The sequence below is a fragment of the Haemaphysalis longicornis genome, unplaced genomic scaffold (genome assembly GCF_048455015.1).
Source record: "Haemaphysalis longicornis isolate Haplotype H1 unplaced genomic scaffold, Haemaphysalis longicornis Haplotype H1 scaffold_1, whole genome shotgun sequence".
NCBI lineage: Eukaryota > Metazoa > Arthropoda > Arachnida > Ixodida > Ixodidae > Haemaphysalis > Haemaphysalis longicornis.
In genome coordinates, this window is record NW_027526203.1 from 440,073,300 (window position 1) to 440,090,860 (window position 17,561).

General features: G+C 49.0%; 1 protein-coding gene across 3 annotated transcripts in view; it reads right to left on the reverse strand.

Moving 5' to 3' along the window:
• Window positions 1-277: 277 nt before the first annotated feature.
• Rau (RA domain-containing protein rau) overlaps window positions 278-17,561 on the reverse strand; it is a 77,508-nt gene continuing 60,224 nt past the window's right edge. For all 3 annotated transcript variants that reach the window (XM_077687505.1, XM_077687506.1, XM_077687507.1), the window contains 5 exons: window positions 8,020-8,282; window positions 7,783-7,846; window positions 5,447-5,579; window positions 4,105-4,223; window positions 278-3,080 (listed from right to left, as the gene is read on the reverse strand). In XM_077687505.1, the coding sequence (XP_077543631.1) occupies window positions 2,937-3,080; window positions 4,105-4,223; window positions 5,447-5,579; window positions 7,783-7,846; window positions 8,020-8,282 (723 nt within the window). In that variant the 3' untranslated portion in view covers window positions 278-2,936. The remainder of the gene's footprint in view (window positions 3,081-4,104; window positions 4,224-5,446; window positions 5,580-7,782; window positions 7,847-8,019; window positions 8,283-17,561) is intronic.

Here is a 17,561-nt window from a genome sequence, read left to right on the forward strand (position 1 = left end):
TTTATAAACATTCTTCAATGCCACTCTTAGCCATTTCCAAGGCAAAGCCCAAAAACTCTCCCTACCTTTCGTCCTTCTAGAGCCACATTTCCACGATGGGAACAAGCTTATAAGGTCCATAATGCTGCACCTAGAGCCACTAGAGCAGGTTATTTAGTGGTTCTAGTTGCACCCATCAGTCAAAAGGCGAGTGTGAAGAACAGCAGCAGCAACTAACCGGGACATCAAGTATTAAGCTCAGTAACAAAGTGAACAACTAAGCATCAAAAATAGCAAGAGAAGAGAATCCAGTTTCTTAGAAACAATAATTTTATTATTGCTGTATCTTACAATAATATGTATGTACAGAAATAAAATATTCTATACTCTGCTTTGGTCATTGTAATGTGCCTCAAAATAGAATTAAATAGAACATTGCAATATATATATATATATAGTATAAATTTATCCTTCGATTTCACAATTCAGTGCTGTACAGTGTCTAATTAGTACAGTATAGAGACCTCAGAGACAGACTCATTGCGAGAATGCTCTCAGCAAAAGAATAATTGGCCTCCCTTTCAAAGGCTTACAATACAGGGTGCCCTCTAGGCCACAAGTGTGGGGATCGCGACTGGCAATGCTTGTAACAGCTGTTCAAAGTGCATGACATTGATGCAGCTACATGACAAGTTGCCATGGCTGTGCTGAGTGACATGACCGCCACACATGTGAAACACATGTGCCATTGCACTAGAAGGTGTTTTGCAGATATCTATGTGTATTACATGTGTATAAAAATCAGGCTTAATTAAATCAAGAGAAAAATAAAACAAGGTGTGGGTGTGGTTGGAATTTCGCATGGTTAAAATGTGCTGATGGTCAAATTTTAAATTTTTTTGCACAAGTGACATAGCTGTCAGAATGCAAACTGAAATAATGTGATGTGACATCTTTCCTGTACCCATAGAAAAACTGATAACTGACTGCACATCAACTATTGAAGTTTTGACTTAATCAGGTAACAGACGGTATGGACTCTACACACTTAATAGAAAATGTTCAGAGCTCAGGTTTATAAGATGCAGCACAGGACTGCAACACAGAACTGCCGATATTGAAACAATACCTGGAATGAAACTTTGCTGGTCAGTGTGGCACTGGCAGAGCACACTGCAGCAAAGCAACACCCCCAATGACACCTTGAGGCCCTGATTTGCAATTGTTTTAGTGAGCTGGCTGGCTAGTTGGCAAAATTTGCTGCCACATGGTGCAAAGACACCAATGCCATGCACTTTGACAAACTGAGCTGTGCGAATCCTACACTGAAATGCTCTAATCTCCACCCTGGCATGGGCTCTCCATTGTTTGTATGCCAAAGGCTAGCAATTTGACATCTGCACCCATGTGTATTCTCTCCTTCAGCAGGGATGGCATTTGGCTACAGTGGAAAGGCTGTGATGAGGCACACCATATGGTATGAAACACTGGTTATGGTAAGGGAGAAAACCACAGTGCTGGTTTACTCTTGAGTGGCAGGACACGTTTTGGGAAAGCTGTGCCACTTCAATCACTGAGTTTTAGAGCACTCAAGGCTGTGACATTCATTATGGACGGAAGCCTGTCTAGGTCTACTTCTTTAGGTCTCTTTTAGGTCAGGCTAATCGTCACAACAAGAAAAAAGAGAGAAAAACTGTACAGATGCTACTTCACTCTGAAATGCAAGTTTTTGACAAAGTTTTAAAGCTTTCAATCTGGCCTCTTTTTTCATAGTAGCAACTGGTTAAAATTTTGCCATACAGTCACAGTTTGTAGAATTACAAGTTTTGAAGTAACAATCTCAAATGTAATAAGCACAAGTGAAAGAATAAAATATATGATCCAAACAATTTTTGACAAACCAAGTTCAGTTATTTGTGGAGAACAGTGTTGAACAGAAAGTACAGCGGCATGTTACAAATTGAGACACTTTGTAGAGCCTTCGTTATTTCTACTTTCCTGCATGACTAGTATGTTAGGTGCTGATGACATGCATGACGACCTGTGGCTTGAGTAATGTGTGGTGCTTATTTTCAGTTTTCACTTATCTACAACACGATCAAGATTTGAAACGGTGCGTGATATATTACATGAATGTGATATAAGCTTTGAATGCTCTTACAGCTATGAACAAACACTCCCGTGAATGCACGATTCACTGGCAGGTGACAACGTGACATCCCACAACTGACAACTAATGAAATTTACCACATTTTTGTTTATGAAACTGCTAAACGAATTTATACAACCAATCTTTTAACAGTTACTTCAAGCAACGTGCCAGTGAACCTTAACATAACAGAGCATTTTTGTGTGAGTCTTTGGTCAATGATATTATACAAGCAAATGAATATGCCTCTGGAACAGCAGCTGCTGCAGTCAGGGAATTAATTGCACACATTTACAGTTGGAGCTGTACACAACGAAAGAAGCTGCACTTCGGAGAAACAAGCCACTACATTCAGCCCATAGTGGTCCTATAACATCACCTACCATCTTCTGGCAGCATGCTTTTGTGCCCCAGAGCCAGCTTACAAGCGGCAAACTGCCCCTTTATCAAGGTGCAATTCACAATTGTATCTGGCCCAGCGAAGCATTGGCCACTGCTACGCAAGTTCAGATAAGCAGACAACCCTTACAAAGTTCAAGGTGCACTGGTTGGTACATGAACATCGCTAGTCACAGCCAGTGGACTTGCAAACAAGTGCCAAGCACTTATGATGACAAGATGCTAATGCCAGTTTTGTCAGTCAACATGGCTTTGCTAAGCGCTTTTAGTAGTGCACTTCTTTCTTGTAGAGAGTGTGTGCTGGAGCACCCGGATGATGTGGCTCGTATGTTCAGTACACATCGTACATCGGTTGCTGCTTGCGATGGCTGTGCACTCCCGACGTGGCACCAGTCAACTCCTCCACGTTTCAAATGTAAAAACAGTTCTCGTAGTTGTTGTACGATGGCTTCAATGTGGGTGAATGAATAGCTGCAGGGCTCAGCTCGTTCCTCGAGACATTCAGCCGGAAGTTGAGATGACCAGCCATATCAGTTTGGCATGTCCAGGGTAGCTGCAGCAAAGAATACAACAGGCTCTTACAATTTGCTTACAAAACCAATTTAATTCAAGATCACTAACATCCACTAATTAACGATGTATACCCCACTTTAATTGTCACCAAACGCAAGAAAAGTGAGGGCCACTCTGTTCGTTGTGGAAGCATTTCACCTACAAAAGCATACTTCGCTTTACTTTCCTCAAGAGATCAGCGCGTCTTTGGCAAACACAATAGTGGACCTACAAGCAAATTTGAACAAAGCAATTTAGTAGAGTATTCACGGTGCCTTTCCTTTTCAATGCATTGACTATATTGTAACCGAACAATCAACCACGAATGTAACTAGTGGGAGTGCTTATGGGCATTAGTGCCTCACCCCTCTTCCGTATTATTTTATGGAAGTGTACTAGAATCAGCTACGTTAATTTGGTCCCAGCGGGACCACTGAAATTTGGTCAAACAAGCAGAAAACTAAATAAATCAAAGCTGAAATACATAGCTTTATAGCTTTGTAGGACCTCCAAATGTGACTGAAATAAGTGATAAAATCAAAATAACTGTCGTCGTGCTTAGAAGAGCGACTCTTCTGTTATCACCTTGCCAACGGACTACTTCTCTTGACAGGTAACCCCTGGGCCCTTAACCTCCCCTCATCCTCCCTCTTTCCTTAAATAAATTCCCGGTTGTGCCACTGCACCCAACCATGAGGCAGTAGTTGCCTGGCAAAGCCTCTTCTTTATAAAAGGTTGCATCCGCAGCATCACTAGGAGCCTGCCTTCGTGACTCCTTTGAGGAGACAGAACCCCCCCAATGAGGTTGCAACCATGCTAATAGATTGCCTCTGTGCAGAAACCCAAAGGAACAGAATGTAGAGGGGATGAGAGCAGTTAAATGCAAGCGTGGAGCCAGATAATCACAGGGCATTTACATGTTACTGGACTTCAGTTATAAATGGTACTGTGCATGGCTTTTTTTTTTCTGCGTGAGTGCCCACCCCTATCCATCTGTGTCAGCAAAACAACAAGCCCACACAAACCTGGCGTTTTTGATGCATGTTTTCCTGGTTTCTTCGAAGATGGAAGGCAAAGTGCTCTGGCGATGGCCAGTTTTGCTGGATCCTCAAAGGAAGCTCGTGCGAATGAAGTGCTCTTTCGTCTGGTACAACAACAAACAAAAAGCAATAACCCGAGTGTAAACAAAAAACAAGACAAGACAGGAGAATACCAGAATTTAGCCATTCAGCACACATCAAAAAAACTTTGGGCATTAGGCACACATCCAAAAAATTTTACAATGGCATTCCTCTTAGAACAAGTTCATAACATACATCAGAATAAAGGTGGAACATACACAAACAACTTGTGTTTTCCCATTTATAAATAAATAAATAAACCATATTTATAAAGGCAGAGTTAAATCCGATTTCTTCCCAAAAATATGTCATTCCTAAAATTCTTATAGCCACAAAATTGGCTGTAGTCTCAAAAGTGAAAATGCTTTTATAAAGACAGCGAAGGCAATTGCTAAGCACCCTTGTGCCAGCTCACAGCCAGTGCTGTGATTTCGAAGTAAAAATTTCAGGTGCATTCTGCCATTACGTTAAAAAAATTAGCTGATTGACAGAGATTTTACAAGTTATACTCCTTAATTCTAGTGCTGCTGCCAGTTTTTTTTTTATGTTTTACAAGTTATGCACCTTCATTCTAGTGCTGCTGCCAGTTTTTTTTTTTTTTATGTGCATTACCCGAGTCCAATTTTTTGTGTCCGGCAATACGTAATGATGACAAATAATTTTAAGAACGTAATCACCAATTCAATATTTTTTCCTGGTTCAAAAATATAAAAAAATGCACATTGTTTGTTTCTTCTCAATATGGAAAATTGTGAAATCTGAAAACAAAAGGCCCAAAGAACTCGATGCTTATGTTTTGTTAATCCTAAACTAGTACTGCACTGTTATGCAGAGCGGGCTGCATTTACTTGACAGAATGTCATGCAGGAAGTAAACCCATGGCAAATCCTCATAAATGCTTCTGCACTGGAAATATCATGTTGTTTTCGGTGCAATTAGCAGTAGCTAAAAGTGCTACTATCAGAGAAGTGGTAACATCAGACGAGCCATCCTCAGCCTCCTACCTTCTTTCCTGGTCCTGACCTGATAAGAAAAATGGTTCCGCATTTAGCAAAGTAAGGTAATAAGGCTAAGCCAAACTAAGCTATGCTAAACCAGCCACAAAACATTTTTTCAGCGGAACGAGAACCTGCACAACGAAGTGGTGAAGCACACGCAACAAAAAGTGCTGGTTGTCTTAGAAAAAGAAAGCGAGTCATGGATTGCAATATGCAATATACGCATGCTTTCGATTTTTGGTACGTACAGTTCTTGATGGGGCACACTTCGTAGAGGGAGTACTTGGATCCTCGGTCACTGGAATTGTAGCAGTGAAGGACAAGCTGAACCACTTCTTCCGCTGTTGTCCTCTCAGACACCAACAGGCTCTTGTAGAGAGACTGAAATTGGGACAAGATAGAAGACATGAAATTAAACCAATGGGTCAGAACACCCAAAGCATTCATGAAGCGAACATGTGCACGCAGATATAAAAAGTAACGAACACGAAGTGAACTGAAATTAGCATGCAGAGAATCGTCATTACAGGTTCCCCTGCTGGTGCAATGTCCCGCATTTAACGGCGAACAATTGGGTCGTAAAGAGTTTACACTATGCAGTATATCCGGCGTACGAATGTGTGTACCGCTTCATACAAGGACAAGAGGGTGGCGCGGGTAAGCTGCGCGAGGGCTTCACCTCGCTATCTCTGCCTGGCCGCTTTATCCGCCGCTCCCTGCATCTCTGAGCTCGTTATCGTTTTATCCCACGAACAACCCTTGAAGCCTCCGACTCCCTTGCCCCCTTTTTTTAGACGTTCGCCTTTCACCGTGGATGATCAACCAACCCATACCCCTATGACGCGTATGCGGCGTCTCGATCTGCCTCTATATGTCCGCCTCGTCTCTTTATCTGCCGCTCCCTCACCTTTCCCCTTGCGCTATCGCTCCCACCCCACCTCCATTTTCTTTTTTTAGAGACGTTCGCTTTCTATCGGCGTTGATCAACTTTTCCGGAGCCCGCACTCCTACGACGCGTATGCCGACGACGAGCGCGGCGGCTTTACCCGGCGATTTCCGCTGCTCCCTCACCTTTCCCCATGCCAGAGTCCCTTAAGACCGTTACTCTGCACAGCGTTATCGTTTTATCCCAAGCAAAGGTCTCGATGCCTCGGATCCCCCCTCCACACCCCCCCCCCCCCCTTTTTTTTTTTGGTCGGTCGCCGTTATCATCGATGATCAACGCGTACGTCGGAGAAGCGGAAGGAGAGGAGCGGGCGGAAAAAGCGGACACCGAGGTCAGCGCTGGAAGACGCTCCATGCCAAACGATGTTTCATGAATTCCGCACTTCGGAATGACAGTGCGGCCGAGTTCTCCCACAATGCTATTTCCGCGTGCGACGCGTTCTACCGCATAGTTTTGTTTGCGCGGACTCCGGGGGCCGTGCGCAAGGAAGACAGTGCGCCGGCCGTTCGCACAGGCAGTATGCGTCTTTCTTTAGAGGGTTCTCCATTTCTTTTATTAGATAAGAACGTGTTTGGCTTGGTTTTCTTCTATATGCGTGGCACTTCGAGGGCCCACCTTTCCAATTTTTCCTCCAGCGAATGTCGTCTGGTTGGCCTAGCAAGGATGCTGAGCGCTTTTCTCCGCGGTTACGTCGCAGAAACCACCTATTGCCCTCCCCCCAAAAATGCGTCAGCGTTTCCGGGTTAATAACGACTCCTCTTCAACTGAGCTTGTTCGAAAACCAGTGACGTGGCGCGGTGCCGACGATGCCAGATTCTCTCCCGCACTGGGGTACTTGGCTGTTTGCTACGAAGAGCTCCTCCGATGCCGGCTCGAGGGAAAGCTTACCAGCGGACGTGCAAGTGATCGGTTGCACAACTAATTACAGTCGATTGTCGGTGACTGTGCCGAAGGCCGAGAACGTCAAGTTTTCCCCGTCGGGGCATTTCGAAGCTACGTCAAACTGACGCATAATAAGTACACTCATGCTTTTCCTACCATTACAGCATAATTCTTATCGAAACTCGTGCAAAATCGTGAATAAATGCTGCCTTCAGTGGATTTAACCCAAGGGACGTCTATTTTCTTTTATTAACAATTTCAGCTTCATCAGAGCCCAGCACAATTATGCACCAGTTGTTGTAATACCCTAAACATCTTTGTTACGCCGCCATAAAGATTTTTTTTTATCGTACGGCTCTCGGATAACCGCGCGGTCCCGCAACAGTTTAAGCGGGATTCCACTTTGTTGGTTGGTTAAAAAAAAAAACTACCCGTCAGACATATGTGTTCTTCCTCAAAGATTTGGTTTATTGATTCTAGAGAGAGAGAGAGAGAGAGAGAGAGAGAGAGAGAGAGAGAGAGAGAGAGAGAGAGAGAGAGAGAGAAACATCTATCAATAAAATTACTTTTCTTCTTGCAGAGTAAAAAACTGACCGTTTGTTGGGTGAAAATGTTATGCGTGTTAAGTCCTTGTTACCTAAAAGGATTCGTAAATTACCAATGTATAGCATGGCTGCGGCTCTCTGACTCTTTTAGAAGTGGAGAAAATGCGATTTTGAGGACCAGAAATAGTTCAGTCTTATAGGAGATACTTACACCAGCCATTAAACAGCTGTCGTAGACTTTGACCAAGCCCCCTCGCCTCATCTGAAGAAGAAATCTGGAAGATAAAAAAAACAAAGGCAACGACAACATTGGGTTAACTAGCGCAATGTGTGAGCAGCAAGCAAATGAAACGCGCAGAGAATAAAGAGGGAACGCCTGCGCGTGCCCGATAATTATACTAGCGATTCGCACTGAGTGTGGCGAACCGTTCTTTTCTATTACACTCACTTGGATTCGCCCTTCGGGTGGCAGGACTGCAGTTCCACGGGCCTCGCCTCGTCGTCGAGCACCATGATGGTGCGGACGGGAATGCCCGTCTTGCGCACCCACACCTCCATGGTGAGGTAGAAGAGGTTCGGGTCGCGGTGCTTCATCTTGAACTTGCTCAGCAGCAGCCGCACCACCTCCGAGCTGCACGTGTTCGCGTCGATGCACAGCGTCTTGTACTCCATGTCGGCGCACAGCACACGCGCGTACACCTTCACCATCGTCTGCGGAAGAGGAGGAGGAGAGAAGACGCGTGTGAACGGAGCAGTTTTGGATGCGATAGCATTTACGCAACAGTGCATGGCTGCTTCCTTTTCTGGAAGAGAGACGTGGGCAGCGTTTTATCCATCACCGCCTCCTAAGAATGGGTTTTTCAGTATTTTCCTTCTTCCCAAATAGCGCTACTGTATGTGCACGCGCTTCACGTGGGCATAAATGCCAGCGTTCTTTGCGTATGAAGGGCGACATTGGAATGAGGCACAGACGCTACCGTGCTTCACGCACGAAAAAAAAAAAAAAAAGGTAACATTCATATATTTTTTTCTTCTGCACCGCGCCGGCAACATTCAATACGCAACGGCACGGACATACTCCCGGTTCGAGTGGCGGCACTCCCCGTTCCAGAGCCGCAGTTCAAGGGCGCACGAGTCTAGGATTCACGGCCGCTTGTGCACAAGGGGAGCCCGCACGACACAGCGAACCTTGAACTCTTTTCACTGGCGTGCTGTTGGAAGCGTGCACCAGCAGCCCGCAGCCGTGTGTGCCTCTGCTCGTGCTCGCAAAGGACGCGGACGCCCGGCGCCATAAATAAACACGCTGCCGCCGAGATGAGAGGCACGCGAGCACGGAGCTTTCCAGACTGGGTGGAGGGAGGGGTGCTCTAGGGCCGGTGGTCACGTAAAGGGCTCGCGGCATGCTCGAAACCCAGACAGCTGCCGCCCAGCCATCGCACGCCAGTCGCTTCCGGAGAGTTTCCGGGTGAACACGGACCAAACGCCGTGGTCCGTGTCGCGCGCGGACCGACGGCCTACCAAGGACGTTTTCTCCTGCTGAGCCAACCGACCGCAGTCTTTGCTGCCAGCACGCAACCGTGGCCACAGCGCTGTGACGCCTGCTGCTGCTGCTGCCACTTCTCCCTACAATGCGCTTCACGGCAACAATATATGCGTAACGCAGAGTCCATCATTACAGGCTCCATTTTCCTCGAAAACGTCGCGCAAGGACGGTTCCAACCAGTTCCAGGAGAAATTGAAAAGGGTAGGACCGGCGGCGCGCTCTAGCTCAAATGACAGTCTAAGCTAAATCTAGCGATCGAAGAGTAATTGTCATTCCCGCGAAACACAGTGCCTCCCGCTCGCCTCTTTGGGATCGTTCATAGCGTTCGTGTCCGGTACACGAACCATGAAAGCAATGTGCATACGTGTCACCAGATGGAATCTACAACCGCTTCTCTTTTACCAGCCACACTGTAGCTTGCAGGAACGTCGGCGACATTACCTAACGTCAGCCGCTTTATGAGAAAGCAAACGCACGTAACGAGCGCCGCTAGCGAACGACGCAAGAGGAGGGGTCGTAGGAAGGAGGTTGCGGTAAGGCCCCGAGATTTAAAAACAAAAAAAGAACATGCACCCCTCCGTCTAATGACGACGATGGTTAAACGCGAGCTTTCTCGTGAGGGATTTCTTGGTTGTCGTCCGAGTTTGGACTTTGGCTCGAGCTTTGACTCTGACCCTTCGACATTTGATTTCACACGTTAACGTCGCGTTGTCGCCGCCATTTGACGGAGGGGTGCATGATTTTTCTGTCTAATTTTGCACGTCCATGTCGGAATGGCGGGTAAAAAGAAAAGTGTCGAAATGGCGCAGTCGGATAAACGTCGGCTTCATAACGCGAGAGACCTCGGTTCGATTTCGATCCCGGGAAGCATTTTTTTTTCCTTTCACTTCACCCACGCGATCATCGCAATCGTTTAAGAAAGTTGGATTTCCTGCAGTGCGTTCTCGACGCAACATACGCCGTCAGTAATACGCCAACAGAAAGCTTCGCAAAAGAAAATTTGCAAAATAATGAACTTGGAACATATGCGTATGAGCTCGCAACGGCATTTTACTGCTGTGAAACCATGTTCCTGCTGCATGTATTACACGTGAACGGTGCCAGAAAAGCTGACGGTTATCACATCTCAGTGTTAACCCAATTTTAAGAAAGTTCTGCTAAAAAAAACGCAAACACGAAAATATGAATTTGATGATTGTCACCGTATATATCGGCAGGGTCAAATTAAGCATCATATAGTGGTTCGCGGAGACATATTTCAGGCGCAAGGTAACGTGCTTGCTACCACATCTGGTCAGAAAATCGATCAACTCGATCGCCATCGCCCTGTCCTAAATATCAAAAGCCACGATAGTCAAGAGCCAGGCCAACGGCGCTTCAAAGGGGTATAGCAAATGATAATAACGCATAGTTGGAACAGTGCTAACACGACTGGGGCTAAGGAAGGACAATATTGTCCCCGCCGTGTTAGCGCTGTTTGAAGTATGCAACCCTACACACTAGCTCGGGTTTCTTTACTCCTGCGATAATAACGTCAATGAAACAGATGATTGCAAATACTGCGTTTGTTTAGATAGCGAAGATTTGCAAGTGACAGACTACTTTGCCATCGCTTTGCTCGGACAAGAGAGGCAACAAAAAACAGTTCCGACCTTTACCCTGTACACACATCTTCGGCTGCTCTGATGAAACCACACCAGCTTCCCTGATCGTTCGCATGCACACCGTGCGAGTATGTAAGCTGATTGATGAAATAGCTACTCGTTTGTCGAAACGAGCATAGCTCCCGTCTTATTTGGCGTGGGTTCCCAGGGGGTTCCACGACGGGAAGCGAGCAAGTTTGTCCAGCTGCACCATGGCCTCCGCTATCAGCGGCAGCGCCGCTGCACAGGGCCAGCGACAGCTAGTGGTGACTAGCGATAAAAACAGTGCCACGCCAGCAGGCGAGCTCCCCAACAAGCGCTTATCAACGGCCGTTGAGAAGTAATCCAAGAAGAGCTACTGATAAACCGTTTATCGTCGGTGTTTATGCGGTCGACCACGCCGCGTTCGGACAATCTCGTGATTGGCTATCTGTAAACATCGTTGGCTAAGCTCCTGCTTTTTAGCTTTCAGCTGCGCAAGGATCCGGTCAAGATCGGAGTTCAAATAGGGGCCTTAGGCGCAGCTTTTGCGTTTCGCCTGCATCAGAAAACATGAACCATACGCGCCTGGGATTCGAATCTGCGACCTTCTGTGCACATAGCAATTCCCCAGCTTTGGGCGACAACCAGGTCCTTCTCTTTCAGGGGGCACCCGTTCGTGTGTTTGGCGTCGGCGCGAACGATGTATTTGCACACGGGAGGACGAAAGAGCGAGCGCGAAGCGCAAGGAGGAAAGCGCAGAAAGGTACGGCGGAAACATTGAGGAAGAAAGCGGAGCGGGAGAGTAGCGGACGAGGAAATACAGCGACGCGTCAGCGGAGGTCTGCACCCTGTTCGCTCTATCTGGAGATACAGAGAGAAAGCCGTAATGAATACTAAAGAGGCTACCCCCACGAGTTGTAACTTCAGATGGGGATGAACATAGTGAACCGATCGCTATGGTACGAGGAGAGCGCGCGCTGCAGGGGGAGGATGGGAGGGGCTCGCTGTTAAGGTAACCCGGAGTGTCCGTAGTGTGAAAGCGACCCGTGGCACTGCGAAGGGATTGGTCTGTGGGGGGTGGGTAGCAAAGCAGCGGCTACTCGACGGCTCGTTACAAGTGTCTTTGGGGCTGCCTTTGGTTTCGGGTTGATAGAAGCCATATATCATCGCAATAAAATGTGATGCCATAAGAAATAAAAATATCTCAACAGCTGCGCTCAAAATTCGCATCACAAGGAAGTATAATTGCCGGCCAGATTTCCTTATATATATATATACCAAGAAAGCGACCGCTCAGAGAGGGGAGGAAGCCCGACTCCAAAGACCTGTACCCCAAACCAGCGTGAGCGCGTACCTCCACAGTGAACGCACGCCAGCAAACATTCGTTCCAATTTTCGTCAACGTCGTGTTCTCGCACTAAGGAACACACAAGCCACAGTGGCCCATGGCGCTACAAAGGAATAGGCATCCTGTTCTCACTACCAGCGCCCATTCAGGCTGCATGGTCATGCCTGGCGCAGATCTACAAGGGGAATGAATAGCCCGCAACTATTTGGCGGGGGAGGGGGGATGCCTTGCGTGCGATCCGCCAGGGCGAACGCGCATCGAGAGCCACCGTGCGGTTCACGCCGAATGCTGCGCCCATTCCCGAAGTGGACGCGCCCGCAGATGAATCTTTCAGCAACGGCCGTGCCGCTGCGAGCGAAGCCCCGCCGTCAAGGAAGCGTTGCCCCCAGGCGTCTTCTCCTTGTGAGCAACGCCTTAGCGGATGTGGGCTTGCCCCCTCCCGGGGCCTAAATCGATCCGGGCGTCCCGCGCTTGACGACCTTCCTATACACTGCCCGGAGCAGGAAGACGACGCTGCGATTCCGCGCGTGGCGTAACGCCAAGGGTGCTGCACGGTACGCCACGCTCCGCGCTGCTGGCCAGAGACGGAAACGCAAAAATACATAGTCGTGCGAGCCAGTACGCCTGGTGCGTACGGGAAAGGCACGCAAAGGGGTTAAAAATGGGCTGGGAACAAATGAATGGTAATGAATTAATGGTAATTTGCGCGTATGAATTGCAATTTGAATGGTAATTGTGCGTATGTGACAAGGGTACGCGCTTCCCGAACACTAGGGGCGCTAGAATGGAGATTTTCTAGATGGCGCACGCCGTCACCCCGATTCAAAGGGGAGGCCTTTAATCATCATCATCATCATCATCATCCAAGTAAATAGAATGCGAAAATTGGATTGAAAAAACTGGCTTCGAATATGAAGTGGAATGCCGGAAATATCGCCCTACAACACGCTGTGCTGCTTACTTGCGTTGGTACGCGCTCTAGGAAATCATCAAACGCTAGAGGGAAAGACAAACCAGGACATGTGTTTTCGTCTCCACATTTAAAATGTGTGACACAGAAGCGATTTATTGCCGAGCGCGGAGTTTGGGGCTACGGCGTGTTTTGCAGCTGACGCAAACCCTCTATTACATCAACAAACACCAGCAATAAAAACAAACCAGGACGCGTATTTTCGCTTTCACCTTCGAAATGTGTGACGCAGGAGCGACTTATTCTCGGACGCCGAGTTTGTGGGGGTGCGGCGTGTTTTGCAGCCAAGGCGAACCCGGATATTTGCAGACATCGAATATAAATTTCCCGAATCTAATGGCAAGAACTACGCGATCGCTGTTCAAATATTTTGCGCACCAGGCCCAATTCTTAGAAATAGAATAATATGATAACAATACGATGCTCTTGGAAAAGATATGCATCCTGAACCGCAAGCCCTAATACACGGAGTAAGAAGATACACTCCGGCTGAAAGTGCATAATTCCGTCGAATCGGCGATTGCAGACGTATCCCGATACTTCTATATAGATAAAATACCCACGTAACTGCATGACTGTATTTTATTTCCCGGGAAATAGTTCTATGCCTGACAATAAGAGGAACTGGTGCTTCAAAGAGAGCGAACTTCTGGGGGCAGTGTGCTTCTGTGTGAAATCTGACGCGCTGTGCAGCTTCAATAGGGAGAGCCTGCGCGCGGCTCGTCTCCAGTTGCTCGAGGATTGCACATGGGCTTTGTAAGCGTACGCCGGTGCCTCTTCGTTTGCGTACAAAGCGTAGAGGCGAAAACGACCCGGGCCACTTTACACGTAAAAGCAACGTTTCGAAACTCGGCTCCTCCGACGAGAACAGGGCCGGCGCGTTCATTAGGCGTGAGAAATTGTTATAGTGCACACCGTGCGAGCAAAGAACGGCCACAGTGACGCTCCGGGGCAGCTTTTGTGGCTCCTTCGGTTAAGCCGCGACGGTTATGTAACGCCGCAGGAGCGCATAATGACCGGCCGCGCCACGTACAAAGGGCGCGAGGGAAGAGCGCATGGCGGCTGTCCCATACCGTTGTGCAAATGGAGGCGGCTGCAAAATTTCGAAATGGCTTTTCCAGAGCAGCGTCCAGCCGCCAGTCATCCCGTGGCACAGCTGCCTGCAGACACCACGCGGGGTGTTCTTCAGGCTCGACTGACCGCTCGGGGGGCCGACCGCAAACAGGCGCATCCAATATAGACACCGACACGCCGTTCGGTCACGGGAGAATCACGCCGCCCGTATCACGGGCGACGGGGCGTGCACGCCCCACTATGTGGGTCGCAGCCAGCGGCACTTGAAATTCATAAGACATGTTCTCGATGACCTGTTCTTGCCGCATCAGCTGACGAAAACAATCGTGCATTTCCAAGCGCGACTGTGGCGACAAACCGAGCCCACAATGGTGGACCGCGGTAGCTGGACGAGCGGCCAGCCAGCCGGCCGCTTCCGCGTCTTCGCCACCGCGAGACGCCAGATCGGAGCTCCAGATACGGCGGCGACACGACAGCCAGCAGTTCCTCCGAAAACGCATGCACGGAGACCATTGTCCCCAGCCGCGGCCGCTAATGAGCCGTGAGGAATTCCCTGGCTGCCGCAGTTCCTGGGAGCAGGGAGGGCCGCGTCGAGCGCTTCGTCGAATGCCTGGCTTCGGAAAAAGGCGGCGGCGGAAGCTACCGCTCGTCGATGAAAGGGTCGGGGACGGCCCGGGAAGACCTTTATCGGGCGCCCCATAGCAGCAATGCTTTCCGTCACATTTCGGTAAACGGGAAACTTGGGCCACCAGAAACGAGAGGCTTGGAGCCATGAAGAGTAGACTCTGGCTGTGTGGCGTCCGCTTACACGGTCCACACAAGACCGCTACAGGCATGCGGCGTATGAGAGCTATTATAGCCTGCGACAACGGATCATGGACCACTGTGCTCTTCCATATGCCAAGTGTTCCGTAGTAAAGGTTGTATAAACGGTTAGGGTTCTACCTTGCAGCTTCCAGCCGCACGAAGAAAAAAAAGGCCCTTCCCGGGTAAGGCAAACGTTACGTGAGAAGCCAAGAGGAGCGCAGAGTGAACAAACGCGGCTGAAGCATGCATGCAGGACCGTCAACACGCACATTTTTCATTAAGGACGGAAATAATTGCCGCATTCCTGCAGGCCGTGCAGCGACGATACGCGACTTGCCGACTCTGCGCCGTCGCGCATTAAGGTGCACCGTGTCTAAGACGACCGTTGAAGCTTGAGGAGAGGGTGGTACGCGCATAGTCTGCGCCGCAGAGCGACGGGGCGGCGATTATTCGTGCCGCCAGCGACAAAAGAGCAGCTCGCCACGCGGCGTTGCGACGTTACTGCTGCAGGTGCCGAGGACTCGGCGCCGTCGGGAAGCCCCGCAGACTGGCTGTTGGCATGCGTGCACTCTCGCCGGTCCCTGGCCGGACCCTTTGTTGCGAGCTTTTGTAATTGCCTCGCGGGCGCTGGGCCGTGACGCGATGATAATCCGCGCCGGCTCTGCTCTCCGGCGTCCCGGACGCAAGACGCCTGGAGGAGAAGGCCCTTCTGAGACGGTCCCCGTGGCACTCGGCTGGCCGTTGTGGCCGACCTTGATGCTCTTTAACCCTTCGTCGCAAGGACGCCCCTGTTGTCGCAACTAGAAGACTCGTCTCCAAAGCTATCCTTCAAATCTCCCCCCCCCCCCCTCTTCCTCCACTCCAAAAAAAAAAGGGGGGGGGGGGCGCAGCTGTGTTTAAAGGGGCCCTAAATAGGCTTCCGAATGTCGCCATTTCAATCGCGCAATCGCTAGAGTACCCCTTCACGACAACGTGTACCAAATATTACACCTCTGCGTAAAGCAGGGGCCGCACAAACACGAAAAAAAGATTTCACTTCCTCCCCTGGCTCACCAACCATACCTTGCCGCCACACTTGCGCGCTCTGACGCAGTTCTTTCCGGCTCTGACGCGCCTCTATGACGCACGACACACTGCCCAGTGCGGCGCCGCGAACGCGAACCACAGCGACAGCGCTCACCGTGCAACCGGAATCTGGTGGGCGGAGCATGCGCGTCGAGTGCTAAAAAAAAAAAAAAGCGCGCGCAGGGCTTGGCGCAGCCAATGACTACACGTACATCAAGGAGGGTGATGGATTGCCCTGTTTCTCTCGGTGGTCTTGCGCCAGGTCGATGACGTCGCGGCTTCCACAGTGCTTCGGAGGAGCTACTAGAGGAGGAGAGCCCCAGGCCTTATGGGTGGCCCCTTTTAATGAGCCATAACTCGGCTAATACTTAACGCATTTGAACAATTTTTGCGGGATGACGTTCCTTGGATAGTACTCCAGTGACCGCGCACGCAAAATCGTAACATTTGGCAGCCTATTTAGGGCCCCTTTAAGGATCCACATTTTAGAATTCTTTGCCAGGTCACCCTTTTCTTTGCTCTGCCGTCTGCCTCCTTTTTTTTTTTAATCTTAAATCTACAAGTGACTTGCCGGTTGCACAATACAGCATTTTCATTACATAGCGCACTGGTTGGTAAAAATGGCGTACCAAAGTGCGATCTAATCATACCACTATCCACACCCTGTGGCTTTGAGGCTTCGGGGGTGCTGATTCTGTCTTCGAAAGCTTTTATTTGTTATTCAAACCTCACAAAGCCGTCGCTATGCATAAGCAGGTAGCGCTGCTACATGATGTGCACCGTATACGTTCGGCTACACATTGCAGAAAAAAAGAAAACAGCTCGCCAGCGGCAATTAACGAAATAAGAGTTTCGTTAAGCTTGGGAATTAATTATCTACTAGTTGTGGTAATTAGTGATCGCAAAAGGACAACAAAACACCGCTGCTAAGGAATTGCAAGTGGCCTTACTTAATCAGGAGCTGTGCATGCACCATGTCAAGCCGCATGGTCCCAGAGTTGCTTTGGATCTCTAACCCTATGTCTGAGAAGGACTCCTTTCGCTTTGTTGGAAGAAGTGGCCAGAAGTTATTATTCGAAGAGACAACGACTGACTTGTTTGAGGAAGCAAATTATCGCGACAGTTGCTCTTTTACATTGTCCGGCAATCATATCTTGAACCTTCGTCAAAAGCGAGGAGCATGCAGCTGTGCCGCACAAAACTGGCATAAGGATTCGTCTCCGACTTCACAGCTCCCAACCACCCAGCTCCAAATTCAGCTGCCACCTCGTACAGTTTCAGCGCCCGCCAGGCAACCCTCAACGCCGCGCATCTCGAGAGGCCTTGATGAGACGGCATTTACGACCGTACAAAATGCCACTGCGCGCCGAGGGCGCACACACACCGCGCCCTTTACAAGCGCGCCCAGCATATTTCGCCCAGTGCAATGAACCCGGGTCTGTCTGTGGCGTTCTGCTGCGCGATACACGATGCATCCGGGTGATCGTCTGGCAACAGCTTGGGCACAAATTTTGCTAAGCCAGCAAGGATACTTGCTTATCGGCGCACTCATTGAATG